Source organism: Podarcis melisellensis (genome assembly GCF_964234715.1).
Source record: "Podarcis melisellensis genome assembly, chromosome: 2".
NCBI classification, from domain to species: domain Eukaryota; kingdom Metazoa; phylum Chordata; class Lepidosauria; order Squamata; family Lacertidae; genus Podarcis; species Podarcis melisellensis.
Window position 1 is genome coordinate 19,684,214 of NC_138529.1, and position 15,844 is coordinate 19,700,057.

A 15,844-nucleotide genomic window follows, 5' to 3' on the forward strand; every position below is an offset into this window, starting at 1 on the left:
GGTGTACATACTTTATAGTTTTGTTCTAACAGTTATTTGTGCACGGGTTCTGTTCGAGGTTTACTGTTCAGCTTCTTCTCTTTTTATTAACACGGTGGTCGATATAAACATGCCAAAAATAAATAAATAAAAGCGACATGTATAGGTTTTTTTGTGTGTGCGGGGGGGTTGTCCACATTTTACAATTGCAACTATAATTAACAGCTATTTCGACAGGTGTGTTGTTAGTCTTGAAATCTGGATTCGGATATTGCTTTAGCCTGGTTCTTTTGGACCAAGCTCTAGCAGAGGCCATCCATCCTTAAACGTAAGAGGCCACATGCAGATCGCTCGCTAGAATTGCCTAAGAGCAAGTCACAGGCTAGGAAAACTCACCCCCCCGCCCCCCAGTACAGGACTGTTAACTGTGCTGCTCCAAGCTGGATTAGTTTTTGCACATGCACCCCCTAACAGATCTCCTTGCCTTTACAAGCGGATGGTCAGAGCAAACTGCCGATTTTCTGTGTATATTATACACAGCGCCCATTACGGCACTTAAATTTAACTTCTTGAATCTGGGCCTTTGGGAGGGGGAAATGTGTTTTTGAAGGACTGTGCCCCCAGAGTAGGTGAAAACTAGAAGTGGCCCTGTTTTAAAGAAAAGTGAAAAATGATTGAACCTCTCGCGATACATTTCTCCATTAAACGAAATATAGGCAAATCGAGAACGGAGGCAGTTTCTAGATATATCTGGCCAAAACTGAGTGTTTCTATCCAGTATGGGGCGAATACACCTGTGGAATCGCTCTTCTGCACACAAACACACACATATATATCACAGGTGGTGCACTGCAGAAACACGTACAACAGAGTTGTGTGTATGTAGTGGATTTTAAGAAGCTATATTCCCACTGACTAGCTCTTCAGGTGGACGAGTGTGGTTGTGCGGCGGGGACTGGATTAATCCCCACATACACTCCCACCTTCCCAGGCCAAATGTCTGGTGGCAAGGATTCTAGTGTCTAAATAAATAAATAAATAGGCCTACATGCATGGGAAATTTTATCTCAGCTGCTGCTTAAGAGAATCCTCAAACTGCATCTCAAAACACCCCAGAGCTTGAAAAAGCAGTGGCGCCAGCCTCCACAAACAAGTTACCTTTTAAAGGGCTCCCTCATTTCACAACCCCAGGTTATTTTATTTTATTTTAACTCCAGGGGATTGGGAGAAAGGTGGCAATAGCCGATTTCATTTTTTTAAAATCCGGTTGTCTGCACAGATTTCCAGGTACTTGGCTTTTACAGTCTTGCAGTCACAACCTCAGAGCAAATGCATTCAGAAACTCTACACAAAGATATTCTGGATCAGTTATCAAATTGTGATGAGCAAGCAAAGCACGAAGCAGAAAGTTTTTGGATTGTTTCACTGTAATCTGTTCTGATTTTTGTAACACACCCTGGGACCTGCAGGTAAAGTACAGTTAATGATAATATAATATTATAATTTTTAAGTGTTATATGTGATCATTCGTTCATCAATTTATATTCTTAAATTTATATTCTTAAACCTGATCAGAATATTGAATCATGATCCACTGGGGTTGCTTTAATTAACTATTTTCTTAATAGGTAACCCTAACACCATCACTGACATGAAAATGCGGTTTTGGTCCAGTTGTGGAAGACTTCAAATGATATAACCTCCTACTCCCAAAGTAAGAAAAGAAAGTAATTAGCTTTCACATAATAAGTTAATGAAAGAGAACTCTTTTCCCACAAAAGAGAGGAACTGCAAGAGTTCTCTAATCGTCCAAAGTTTTTAAGTACAAATGAAACAGCCAATTCTACTTCACAAATGAGGATTCAGAATATTTCTCCACCTTCTGGCTACTTTAAGGCTCATTACAAACTTGGTTTGTTGGTCTATGCTCACAGTTTACACTTTAAATCTGAGAGGTGTGTGCCTTTTCCTGAACATTTGGATCAAATGTTGCGAGGAATTAGAACCAAGTGCAGCTCTCTGCAAAGCATGCCCCTGGTACTTTGAAAAGCAACATTTCCTTCTCTCCCAGAGACACACTAATTCTGCAATGTGTAAGTAGCCCCAAGTTCAGGAGAAGGATTTATGTTACAAACCGGCTCTCTCATGAACTCCTCGAGGACATTTATTACGTTTTTGGCTTCCGGCATCTCGGCGTGTTCCACTTTCACAATCTTCAGGAGGACGTCTCCGCTGCCGCAGTTCTTCAGAAACAAGTAGCACTTGAACAAAGCGTAATGGTTCATTTCTGCCTGCCTGATGAAGCGCTTCAGGTTGTTGATGTCTTGTATGGCCTAGAAAGACAGCAGCGAACATTTATTGGTCATGTGCATCTCTTAGATGGAGAAGAAACTATACATGCAAACAGGCAATTTGCGGACATTTCCTCCCTCAGTATCTCTACGGGGACTCTGTGCACGCAGCCTAGAATGAACACTGGCAATAGCACAAGATCAGCTGTTCAGAGCAAAGGGGCAGGGTTGACAACCCATGCAAATCAGCTGCTCGATATGACTGCCAATCATGCTTTTATAGATTGCAACTGATTGTGTACCAACGCACATACAGATGCAGCTGTTTCAGGGATCCTGTCTATACCATACCAATATATGCGTTGGGATCAGTAAACAAGAATTTTCGTAGGTAAAGGGACTCCTGACCATTAGGCCCAGTCGTGACCGACTCTGGGGTTGCAGTGCTCATCTCGCTTTACTGGCCAAGGGAGCCAGAGTACAGCTTCCGGGTCATGTGGCCAGCATGACTAAGCTGCTTCTGGCGAACCAGAGCAGTGCACGGAAACGCCGTTTACCTTCCCGCCAGAGCAGTACCTATTTATCTACTTGCACTCTGATGTGCTTTCGAACTGCTAGGTTGGCAGGAGCAGGGACTGAGCAACGGGAGCTCACCCCATTGCGGGGATTCGAACCGCCGACCTTCTGATCAGCAAGTCCTAGGCTCTGTGTTTTAACCCACAGCGCCACCCGCGTCCCTTCCGTAGGAATAGCTTATCCTTAATTTGAAAATAGTGACCTCAAAAGCAACAGGCTCAATCCATTTTAAGCACTTTTAGCCTCAACTGGTTTCCAGAGAGAATAAAGCTTTTCTCTCCTACTGGAATCGGCAAGACTTAAAAGTGCATGACAGTACAATCCTATGTGTGTCTTCTCAGCTTCAGTAGGACAGGTAAGTAGGTATAGGATCACAGTCTAAATTTCATTCTATTACACCCAGCAATTGCTGCCACCTTTACGGTACTTACCTAGAGCATACAGTTCGTTTTCTTCTATACAAAAATTTCTGTTCATAGTATCTGGTTGCAGATTAATGTATGCTAAAACACAGAGATTCAAGTCTATGGAATGGGAGTAATCCAGGGATATAAAAAACCAGTAAGAATTTTGTTACTTCAGGTGAATGCTGATTGTGTCTTGATTCCAAAGTTATTTGGCTAAACTGGCTCATTGTTTAGGGCCATCCCAACCCTGCCAGAGTGAACGAGATTCATCCTCAATTCATAAGCAGCGTGTGAAGGTATCCAGAAATCTATAATATTTCCACCAACTCAAGTACAGGCAGTGACCATTTTAGGGGTGTCTGAAATGTGCATGTGTAAATTGCACCAGAAGAGGCCCCAAAAGGTCACAAAAAGGGGCAGAAAAGGGTGTTTGCAGGCTTTTTCAATGGTGTTTCAAATACAGGCCATTTCACTTAAATGGGTGGTTGCCTCAGAACATCACCCCCACATAAATGGGGGGCTGCCTGTATAACAATAATGTGTTACCTTCAATTTAAAGTTCTCCAGTATTTGTCGGAAGAGAAATGGATTCCCCCCTTCGGAGCCATTGAGAAATGCTTGCATCCAGTATTCACAGAATTTGTCACTACCTGAGACATATTTGGAAGTAAAACAAAGTATTATAGGAATTTCCAAAGGGCTGGTGTGTCTTCTCCTTATAAGCACTGTAAATAACATGAGAAACATGATCAGTACGATGTAAGAAAATAATATATGAAAAGCCATTTGTGATTGCTAGAGGGGAGGCAAGTGCTGACCTCTTAGAAATCATAGAATTGTAGAGTTGGATGGGACCCTGAGGATCATCTAGTCCAATGCCCTGCATTGCAGGAATATGCAGCTGTCCCATACGGGAATCGAACTTGCAACCTTGCCATTATTAGCACCATGCTCTTACCAACTAAGCCATCCAGGAATGGAAGCATGCAGAATACATAGCCTTAGGATGGTGCGAGAAGGCCAACTGCCCTCTCTCGTGAGTGCCATGTAAGTAGATGAACTTATCTGGCATATTTATAACTGGGAAAATACTACGGCACAGGAAACCATTGTTTGGGGGCAACACTATAGGATGGCTGTTTGTGGTGGTATCTGCTTGGCCAATGAGAGAATGACAATGCTAGACTAGAAGGACCCTTGGTTTGATCCAGAAGGGTCTTGTGATGTTCAAGCGCTACTGTTTTTTGTGGGGGTTTTTGGCCAAAGTTGTTGGACCCATTTGTTGTTATTTTCCCAGATATTTTAGCGATTTCCGCCTGGACGCTGCTTCTGACTGCAGTACAGTGGTACCTCTAGTTACGACCTTAATTCGTTCCGGAGGTCCGTTTTTAACCTGAAACTGTTCTTAACTAGAGGCATGCTTTCACTAATGGGGCCTCTTGCTGCTGCTGCGCCGCTGGCAAACGATTTCCATTCTCATCCTGGGGCAAAGTTCTCAACTTGAGGTAACTCTTCCAGGTTAGCGGAGTTTGTAACCTGAGGCATTTGTAACCTGAGGCGTTTGTAACTCGAGGTACCACTGTATTCAGGATATGTCCGGGAAATTCTGGACATATGGAAACCCTATTCTATGTTGTGGCTACATAGCATAGCTCCAAGTCAAAAGTGCACCATGAAGACCATTTTAAAAAATAAGATAAATACACCATGATCTTTCACTATTCTAAATTTGTTTTGGGTTAAACAAAACAAAAAAACCTGCACTGCAGTCCAGCAGCCTGACAATTTGCCAATGCTTCTTAAAAAGCAACAAATTAGAAAACAACTGCACATGGGACAATTTAATCACAACCGTAGCCTTGGTCCATAATGACAGCTCGTGACAAGAAGACCATTGGACAACCCAAGCTTTGCAATGTGATCTAAAGCATAGGATAACTGGAGGACAAAACCGATAGACTAACTCCGCACCCCAGATTGTGTGTCCGGATCACCCTTGTGGCAATAAACAAGTGTCATTTCAGAGCAATATTGCAGTAAGTGATAGAGCAATAAGCAACATTGAAGACTACAAGCATTTTCCATTGCTAGCCGCTCTGAAGACTGACACTGCCTATAACATGCCTGAAACTTCTCTTGCCTGCAAATCTCACCTGCATTGTGGAACTGAGGCTGTGGCCCGCTGCAGTCAATCACCACCGGCGTGTGTCGTTCCTCGGTCATTGCAATACACAAGGAAGTCATGGTGGCTTCCCGGACAAGATCTTGAAGGCTTGCAGCTCTAAGGAACCTGAGAAAGAATGTGCGTGGTTTTTTTTTTAAGTGTTCATCACTAAGCTCAAGACGGGGAGAGGGCAAGGCAGCTGCCGTGTAACAAGCCAAGCTACCTATGGGAAAGGCAATCTTAACGGGTGGTTTTCTCTTACCTGTTAATATCCTTCTTTGTCCTTTCATCGGGCGCTTTAACTTCAACTGGAGTGCAACTCAGAGCCTTGAAACGGGAAAGTTATAATGTCAGTGTTCTGAATAATGAGGTAGACTGGAGTGGCTAACCTGCGGCTCTTCAAATATCGCTGGACTCCAACTTCCATCAGCCACGGCCAGCATGCTCAGTGGTCAGGGATGCTAAAGCCCAACAACTTCCAGCAAGTCACACCTGATGTAGACTTAGGCCGCAGTCCTGCACCCACTTACCTGGGATTAAGTCCCACTGTATCTAGTGGGATTTACTTCTGCACAGTCAAGTACACGATGGCAACCAACACAATTTCTCTTCAAAGTAAATATTCCCCAATCCACTTATTTCATCCTTACAACATGGCTTATTTGGTATATGGTGACCATTAAGCTAGTGTCCCCTGCCTAGGGAGCTTCCTGGCGAAGCAGGATTTCAATCTCACATCATCCGGGTCCAAACTCAATACTCTGCCTACCTGTAAGGAGTGTTTGCTGCCAAACTAGTAGAGATTCCCTCCCAGCCATTTCTGTCTTGTTGATTTATTACTAAAAGTTCAAAGCAGTTACAAGAGTTCAAACAAACACGTCCATGCTTAACTCAATCAGATGTCTCCACTGAATATTTGTGATGTCTTTTTCCCCAGCATTCCCATCGGTGCAGGGCACGCCTCCTATTTCCTTTGTTCTCCAAGTAGCTAGTTCTGGGGACTCCCTATTTCCCCCTCCGAGTCGGATGACAGACTGCTAATGAGCTCTTGCGGCTCTCTGCAATTGCTTCTCTCCCCCCTCGTCGCTCTAGCTGTCTCCCTTTCTCTGACACTACCAGACTCTCTCTCATCTGTAGAGAAGCTGTTTCTCTTGCTCTCTAAGGACAAATGGATGTTTCCTCTCTCTAAAAATCAATGGATATGTCTTTGGCTGTGTGTCTTTGTTAAGCACGTAAAAGTAAACCTCATTCGCAGTAGAAGAAGTAAGAGTTGTATGAGTCATCACGCGAGATTTAACATTTTAAAGTGGGAATTTTAATCTCACCTTGCATTACTGAACAAGAGAAGTGCCAACCCGTTTTAAAACCTACATTCCTGATCAATGGTCCAAACACCTGGTCCATCCTATGCTTAAGACTGAGGTTTACTTACTGGTGACTGGAAGTGGCTGCCGAGACCATATAAAACTGATCCTGAAAGACCTACATTGGCTCCCAGTACATTTCCTATCACAATTCAGTGTTGGTGCTGACCTTTAAAGCCCTAAACGGCCTTGGCCCAGTGTACCTGAAGGAGCATCTCCAACCCCATCATTCAGCCCAGACACTGAGGTCCAGCGCCAAGGGCCTTCTGGCTGTTCCCTCCCTGTGAGAAGTGAGGTTTCAGGGAACCAGGCAGAGGGCCTTCTAGGTAGTGGCACCCTTCCTATGGAATGCCCTCCCATCAGATGTCAAGGAAATAAACAACTATCTGACTTTTAGAAGACATCTGAAGGCAACCCTGTTTAGGGAAGTTTTTATTGTTTGATCGCATTATTATTATTATTATTATTATTATTATTATTACTCTGTTGGGAGCCGCCCAGAGTGACTGGGGAAACCCAGCCAGAAGGGCGGGGCATAAATAAATAATAATAATTACTTCTACTACTTTGGGCACCATGGCTAATTCAGCAATAAACTAAACCACTATTAATGGGCTTTTCTCTTTGACAGAGTTATATTTCCATGTGCAAACAGAACTGCAACTGCAAACGGTCAAAAAGCAATGAGTTGAACAGAAAAGTCGTTCTGGGATGTGTGAAACTGTACTCACGGCATGTAACACAAAGGAAAGTTTCTCCTGGAAAAGCTTCACCACTCTCTGAATAGGACAGATTGAATCCTCAAACCAAGTTGCTAAGAGAGGCTTAACACAAGTCTCCAGATTATCTTGCTGCAACAAATTGAAAAGAGTGAAACTTTTACATGGTACCGTGAAGTTTAGTTCAGCTGAACAACTCCTGACAATCTCTGCTCATGGAACTTGCAGCTAACATTCTTAATTCCAAATCATGCAAGGCTGACAACAGCTGTCATCTTGAATCAAACAGCTCAGCAAAAGCAACATAATGGTGGAAATCCAAAGAGCTACTTTAGGCACATGTAGGGTGGTGCTGTGGTCTAAACCACTGAGCCTAGGGCTTGCTGATCGGAAGCTTGTGGTTCGAAGCCCCGTGACGGGGGGTGAGCTCCTGTTGCTCGGCCCCAGCTCCTGCCAACCTAGCAGTTCGAAAGCACACTGGTGCAAGTAGATAAATAGGCACCACTGTGGTGGGAAGGTAAACGGCGTTTCCGTGCGCTGCTCTGGTTTGCCAGAAGCGGCTTAGTCATGCTGGCCACATGACCTGGGAAAACTGTGTTGGCTCCCTTGGCCTGTAAAGCGAGATGAGTGCTGCAACCCCAGAGTCGTTCGTGAGTGGACTCAATTGTCAAGGGTCCTTTACCTTTAACATAGCAGAACCTCCACACAGCATCACAAACATAGCATCTTGAAACTCCCCCAAGATGCAGAAGTGGCTTCACTCTGGGGAAGCTGCATTTCAGAAATGCAAGCCCAGCACAAGAACCTAGAAGCCATTGCGTAGCTATTTAAATCCCAGGCAGTATATTCCAATGAAGGTTGGTAGGTTTTTCGTAGTTAACTCTGAAGTCAAAATTGGAACGTCCCTGAACAGAGAGCCACATAAACCAACAGCAATCAACGCTTACCTCCAAATCCAGGTTAATTTTCAGGTCCTGAACATATCTGTCAAGCTCAAGTCTGAATGTAAACTCTTAAGGAAACAATGTGTTTGCTAAAGCATCTGAAGTCTTTCTGAGATTAAGGTTCAGGCTCTGCAGCCCTTGACTTCTAACTATTGTGGAAAGACAAAAAGGCCCTCCAAATGCATCTAATTCAAGGAATTGTTGAATTCAAGGAGCAGACGACACCTTCAGATGTGCACCATCAGAAGTATGATAAACCAGACTATATAGATTTAGGTACATGGGGCTTGAAGAAATTTGTACATTGTTTTTCGGGAAAAGATTGAAATAGAGTTTGTGGATCCGTTGCACATCTGTTATGTTCTTTCTGCACTAAGAAGTCATTACTTTCAAATGTGAAAATATATTGGTCAGCCTTTTTGGGGGGGTGGGGGAATCCTTTCAGCCTGGTTTTTGAAAAGTTTTTGCCTTCTATTTTCCAAATACAACCCTGGAAAAATGGGGCCTACTTTAAAAAAAAGCAAAACAAAACCAGTATTCTCAGATGTTTATAGCCCAAACCACAAAAGAATGATCAGGGCATACATATGCTGTGGTCTGCATGCTGTCCTCTTTGGCTGAATTCAGTGAAGCAACCACAGTATTACCCACTTAAAAAAAAATGACTGTTCCACTCATAGTCTCCTCTTACACACACATCCACAAAGATAAAAGGATATAGTTCAAGTCCCTTCTCTGAGCCTCCCAAAAAACAGATCACGTAGTCTAGAGGACAGCTGCTCAATTCTGCGTTTGCCATTTCTGTACATTTTTCTGGCTGGAAGAGGCAGTAATAGCAACCAACTCGGCTTTCTGGAATACTGAAAAGAGAAATTCTGAATTAATCACAGAGTGATTTTTATTCTTTTATCTCTCACCATAATCTGTCCACTCGCTGATCACATTATAAACCTAGCACTTGCTTGAGAGCCTTGATTCTACCCAGCCACTTCAATCTAGTGTCAATACAGCTTGCTTTATGCCTCCATTAACTTCTTCGCTGTACCTCAAGAATTTGCCCCAAGAGTTCAAAAATCACCCTTCCCTTAACTCTGCATTTCAGAGTAAACAAATTGTAGGTGATGTCTTAATGGAGTTAGATACAGCCAAGTTGGGCATTTTTAAAACAAAGCAATGTCTACCATAGAATTATTACTATTTATTAAATTTACATACCGCCCTTTATCTGAAAATCGCAGGGCAGGTTTACAAAATAAAACACAAAAGCAATAGAAACGTAGTGTCAGGGAACTGACATCGGAGCCAGGAGTGGAGGCAGGGCTCCCAAGCGATGCCGAAGAAGGACCAAGCAGGGAGAGAGGGGACTCAGCTGCTGGGGAAGGAAATCAGCGTAACACCAGGGATAAAGGGGGGGCGGATGGGGGAATCGGAGAGAGGGCTCCAGGACTCTTCGCCGGAGACCAGCGGGGAGAGCACAGGTCCTCCACTACCCACACCCACCCTGCGCAGAAGACTTCCGCGCAGGGAAAGTAGGTGTAGACTGGGCGTCAAAGAATTTCTTTGCTGGAAGAAATTCAAGAAACGCCCACTGACGGATTCTGCTAGCGACCAAACAGCCACGAAATGAAGGGCTGTCCAGCCAGGAAAGGTTTAACCAGGCTACCTAGCCAGGAGTGGCAGCAACTTACGCACGAGCAACCCCCATATAACCATTACACGTAGGGAAAAAGCACAGAAGCAATTTAAGAGATCTTACCCAACTGCTTAAGAGCCAGCTGTTCATGGCTCTCAGGCTAAGGGCTTATCTATTCTTCCTTGCATTCAGCTCCTGTGAGTCCCTATCCTATCCTTCGCTACCCCATTGATAATAACCCTCTCTTTTCTATTTGGCATGCATTTTGAAAACAGCTTTTGGAGATCAAAGGGAGCCAGAGACAAAAGGACAAATTAGGCTTTGAGCTGTAGAAATGGGAGGAAAAGAGACCAGAACAGGTTTGTGTGAATGACAGATGCAATTATCTTCCTGTTGCTTACTTGCCTCTAATCCAGGCATTTCTGGGAGCATGGGAAAGATGGGTGTGGGGCTGGGCTTGTTGGCAATTTAGACAGAAAGGAGGGACTCCCCCCCCCCCGTTTCTGACGTGTGTGTGTGTAGCCCGGTCCACATTTAAACAATTATTTAGTTACGTTAATGGATTAAATACCATTTTAACAAGCTAAAATGGCATCACTAGTTGACCCGACAATGCATTTTTCATTTTAATGTCAACTGTTTTGAACAAGTACTTCTAAAAATTGTCACTGGCAGGCACTGTTTAGGCTCCACCAAACTCAATGGGTCTTGTTTCTGAGTAGATACAATTGCACTGTCCATTGATTAAAATCCATTTGATTAATCAACTAAGACTTCATTAATCAGCCCTCATTTACTCATAAGTCTCCCTAAGCTCAACGGGGCTTATTCCGAAGTAAATCAGGATTGGATTGCTGCCACACTTATAAAATGTACTACTCTAATCAAGATTTTAGTGAAGATTATGCATTTCAGTTTGCTTTTAATCACCAGGACCATTATAACTTTAGCTATCCTACACTCTAAAAGACATTGACACCCCAGGTAGTTTAAAATATGAGTCATGGCTTGTATGCATTCTGGATTCCTACGCCTGCTACTCTTGGCACACTATACTGGCAAGAAAATATAACCATGGCAGTGTAAGCAGAGCTGCCCCTAATATCACAATTTTAATTTGAAAGCTCAAAAATTTCAGAGACACAAGAAGAAAGGAATGATATTTCCCAGCAGTTGCCTTCAGACTAAAACTAAGTTTCCATGCTAGCTTAATTATGTATGATCTGACACATGATAACCGCTTATTATTAACAAAATAGTCATTCATTTCCTGTTGCTACGTGTTACAGCCAATGTGAAAACTCCCACCGGAGGCTCCGTCCCCACATGTACTCTGTTTTCCATTTGATTCCTTAGAAAGCCAAAATCTCTTCACATGCCACCTGGCAAACTGCAGCAGAGCTGGGGAAAGGTGGGGGCGAGAGGAGGAAAAGGAAGGCTGCGCAGAAGTCACAATCATAACACGTTGTTCCTGCAAAAATTTGGCACCAGGGTGCGGAGAGAATCATGTGGATTCTTACCTCAACTCCACAGATACAACATTGCCCATCCCTTCAAAAAAGGCTCCCTTGGCAAGGTGTTTGGCAACGAAGCTACGCAGCTCCATCTCTGCTTCGGCCGGTAAGTTAGAGTCCACCAAGGAGAGACTACATAAATGAAAACAAAACACACTGTTGACTAAGAGAGTTTTCGACTAGCCACTTAGGCTGCAATTCTAACCCCACTTACTTGGGAGTGAGCCCCACTGAATTCCGTATGAGTTACTTCTAGGTAGGAATGGCTAGGATCATAGCCTTAGTCGGTACGAAAGACCAGCGGTAGAGTATATGCTCCTTCTGGTGCAGAGCCAGGCTGTGATGAAGAAGCCTGCTAAGGTAAAGGGATCCCTGGCCATTAGGTCCAGTCGTGACCGACTCTGGGGTTGCGGTGCTCATCTCGCTTTATTGGTTGAGGGAGCCGACATACAGCTTCCGGGTCATGTGGCCAGCTTGACTAAGCCGCTTCTGGCGAACCAGAGCAGCGCACGGAAACGCCGTTTACCTTCCCGCTGGAGCGGTACCTATTTATCTACTTGCACTTTGACATGCTTTCGAAATGCTAGGTGGTCAGGAGCAGGGACCGAGCAATGGGAGCTCACTCCGTCGTGGGGATTCGAACCGCCGACCTTCTGATCGGCAAGCCCTAGGCTCTGTGGTTTAACCCACAGCGCCACCCGCGTCCCTAATGGACGGGGATCCCTTTACCTTTTATTGTCTGTTTGCTTTCCCCCGCCCCCTTGTTGTTTGGTTGGAAGTAGGTTGACTATTTGGGGGAGTGGCCTGCTTATTTGATCTGCTTTTTATTTGCTTTGAGGGGTGCAACTGTTTTGCTTGGTTTGCAGTGGGACAGTGTTCTGAGCATCACCAGTTTTGGTTAAATGGATATTTTATGGTCCCCATGACTGTTTCTTAGATTTCCAAACATGTCCCCAGGGCCCAAAAAGGTTGGAGAACTCCTGTAGCTCAAAACATTTGGAGAGCACTAGGTGGGGGCAAGATTGTTCTAGATTACTCTTAGCCTAAGCATGCCCACCAAATGAAGAATTCTTCTTTTTGTTGCCACCTCATCATACTACGGAAATGTCCCACTACAGAAAGTTCATAGTGCTCAGAAGAATTCAGTCCAGTTTTTAGAATCCCTCCACGCCACAGCTATGCAAATTCTAATTAGCAGAGAAGGGTTCAGAAGATTTCAATGGGTTTGCCATGGTGGTTTACCTGAAATCATCAGAAGACGGAGTTTCAGCTGCTGTGCTGATTGGGCTCCCATCATCGCTGTCTACACCCTGGTGCAACCTGGCAGGAGGGGGAATCTAATCAGTTATGAACATGCCTACAAAAACACACAAATCATATAACCACGAACCCCCAAAGAAATTGCAAGAAGAAGAGGAGGCCCCCAGAAAACAACAATGGGAAAGGTCTCTGACTCAAGACATGTTCCATTTCGCAAATCATTCTGGGTGCTCATCCGAACAAGCAGGAACAGATCCTGGCTAGCTGTTTGCTTTGAGAAGGTTTGCTATCGCACCCCGGCACAACAGTGGGACCTCCCTCTTTCCCCCACTGTTTCAGTTCATATTTGGAATTGGGATTGGAGGGGTGGCTTTATGTACAGGGGTACCTCGGGTTACATACGCTTCAGGTTACATACACTTCAGGTTACAGACTCCGCTAACCCAGAAATAGTGCTTCAGGTTAAGAACTTTGGTTTAGGATGAGGACAGAAATTGCACAGTAGCGGTGCGGCGGCAGCAGGAGGCCACATTAGCTAAAGTGGTGCTTCAGGTTAAGAACAGTTTCAGGTTAAGTACGGATCTCCAGAACGAATTAAGTATTTAACCCGAGCTACCACTGTATCCTGCCAGCCTAGCAGTTCAAAAGCACGTCAAAGTGCAAGTAGATAAATAGGTACCGCTCAGGTGGGAAGGTAAACGGTGTTTCCGTGCGCTGCTCTGGTTCACCAGAAGCAGCTTTGTCATGCTGGCCACATGACCCGGAAGCTGTACGCCGGCTGCCTCGGCCAATAAAGCAAGATGAGCGCCGCAACCGCGGAGTCGGTCACAACTGGACCTAATGGTCCTTTACTTTTACCACTGTATTAGTGAGTTTGAGAAGGGAACATGCTTTGCATGGAAAAGGTCACAGGTTCAATCCCTGGCATATCCAGCTACAAAACGATCTGGAAGCAGGTTAATGGGAAAGAGGGGTGCCAACTTGAATAAAATATTGGTGTGTGGGTGTCAAGTAAGCCCTGCCCTGCATAATTGATCACATGATGCGGGGGGGGGCGTCATGTCCAAGGTGGGGCAATGTCGATGATTTGATTATGCGGAGTAGGGCTTACTTCACACCCCTCTCCCCAGCGGAGGCTGCTAGTTTAGCCGGCTTTGTGGGAAAGCATTAAGACTTTAATTAAGTGGAGTGGAATGGATGAATGGAGTTCAGTACCATAGGATGTGGGGAAGGGCGATAGCTCTTAAAGAGAGAAAAAAAGATCAGCCTAATTCATTGAAGGCAGCCGCTGGCGCAAGCCTCCCCAACGCCGCGCTGAAATAAGGGGCCACAAAGGACGAGAGGGGAAGAGTGTTGTTTAGAGCATGCTGCCAAGGTTGCAGGTTCGATTCCCGCATGGGATATTAGATAATTCCTCAGGGTCCCTTCCAGCTTTGCAATTCTATTCTATAAATGCATGCTGCAGAACCGGGGGGTGGGGAGACGCCGCGACGAAGCCCACCAGCTTCCCTCCCCTCCCCACCCCACCCCGCCTCACCTGCAGCCTTGGTAGCCGTAGAGGCAATAGTAGCTGTTGCTGCTGCGCTCCGATTTCCGATCCTCCGGCAGGCCGCTCCCTTCCTCGCTGCTCTCCAGCTCTCTGTCGTCCCCGTCTACGGACTCCTGGAGGGAAGGCAACATCTTGCTGGCCCCTTTTTCCCTCTTTCCTCCCCGGGTTTAGAGGGTAATGGAAATCAGCTCCCCCTGTTGCCGTACAGTGCATCGCCTTATTCTGCTCCGTCATGCGCGCAGCTCGCTTCTTAGGTTCCTGCCAATGTAATGCTATCGCTAACCACATCGGTAGAGCGCGTCTCCCCCCCAAAATTTCTGATCATGGGTAGGCAAACTAAGGCCCGGGGGCCGGATTCGGCCTAATCGCTTTCTAAATCCGGCCCGCGGACAGTCCTGGAATCAGCGTGTTTTTACATGAGTAGAATGTGTCCTTTTATTTAAAATGCATCTGTGGTTTGTTTGTGGGGCATAGGAATCCGTTCAATATTTCCCCCCAAAATATATTCCGCCCCAAGTTCTGAGGGACAGTGGACCAGCCCCCTGCTGGAAAAGTTTGCTGACCCCTGCTTTCAGACCCAAGTGTCCCTATTTTCCAGGGATGTCCCTGATTTAGAGAAGCCGTTCAGGTTTCTGATTTGATCCCGGAATGTCCCACTTTTCCTTAAAGGTAAAGGGACCCCAGACCATTAGGTCCAGTCGTGGCCAACTCTGGAGTTGCGGCGCTCATCTCGCTTTATTGGCCGAGGGAGCCGGCATACAGCTTCCGGGTCATGTGGCCAGCATGACTAAGCCGCTTCTGGCGAACCAGAGCAGTGCACGGAAACGCCGTTTACCTTCCTGCCGGAGCGGTACCTATTTATCTACTTGCACTTTGACGTGCTTTCGAACTGCTAGGTTGGCAGGAGCAAGGACCTAGCAACGGGAGCTCATCCCGTTGCGGGGATTCGAACCGCCGACCTTCTGATCGGCAAGTCCTAGGCTCTGTGGTTTAACCCACAGTGCTGGAGAAATGTCGGAGGGTATGGAGTTATCCAACCCCCAAGCCGTCAGAAGGCAATCCTGTACATATAGAGAAGGTTTTTTTAAATGTTTAGTATGTTTTTATATATGTATGTTGGAAGCTGCCCAGAGTGGCTAGGCTAGGGCAACCCAGTAAGATGTATGGGGTATAAACAGTAAAATTATCATTATAGAAAGGGATGTCCCTCTTTTCATCGGAGGGCATGCACTTTTAAAAATATGTTTTGGCATTTTTGAAAGCCTCTTTAAATCCCAGTGTTTAAAATCAAGTGATCACAGCACAAGTAATAAACAGGTTGCTCATAGATTTCATTTTGTGATTTATGGCGTGATGCTGTGCATGTCTACTCGCAAGTTAAGTTCAAGCTGAGTTCAACAAGTCTTGGTCCGAAATGAGGAGGCTGAACCTGGAAAATGATTCT

The 15,844-nt window shown here is 45.2% G+C and overlaps 1 protein-coding gene across 1 annotated transcript; it reads right to left on the reverse strand.

The window, feature by feature from the left end:
- Positions 1-18: 18 nt before the first annotated feature.
- On the reverse strand, positions 19-14,614 carry LOC309362868 (protein Njmu-R1). Its single transcript, XM_081898842.1, has 10 exons — positions 14,389-14,614; positions 12,834-12,911; positions 11,598-11,723; positions 9,162-9,304; positions 8,448-8,503; positions 7,513-7,632; positions 5,680-5,744; positions 5,407-5,543; positions 3,800-3,903; positions 19-2,312 (listed from the first exon to the last, which is right to left on the reverse strand). Exons 1-10 carry the CDS (start codon positions 14,529-14,531, stop codon positions 2,058-2,060), a joined length of 1,227 nt encoding a protein of 408 aa, XP_081754968.1. The 5' UTR covers positions 14,532-14,614; the 3' UTR covers positions 19-2,057.
- Positions 14,615-15,844: the final 1,230 nt, after the last annotated feature.

Coding starts and splice junctions, on each gene's coding strand:
- LOC309362868 (XM_081898842.1), bottom strand. CDS start 14,531: ATGTTGCCTTCCCTCCAGGAGTCCGTAGACGGGGACGACAGAGAGCTG. Junction 8,504..9,161: donor AGAGAAGGGACTTGAACTAT/ATCCTTTTATCT, acceptor AAGAGTTTACAT/TCAGACTTGAGCTTGACAGA. Junction 3,904..5,406: donor GCCTCAGTTCCACAATGCAG/GTGAGATTTGCA, acceptor AATATGTCTCAG/GTAGTGACAAATTCTGTGAA.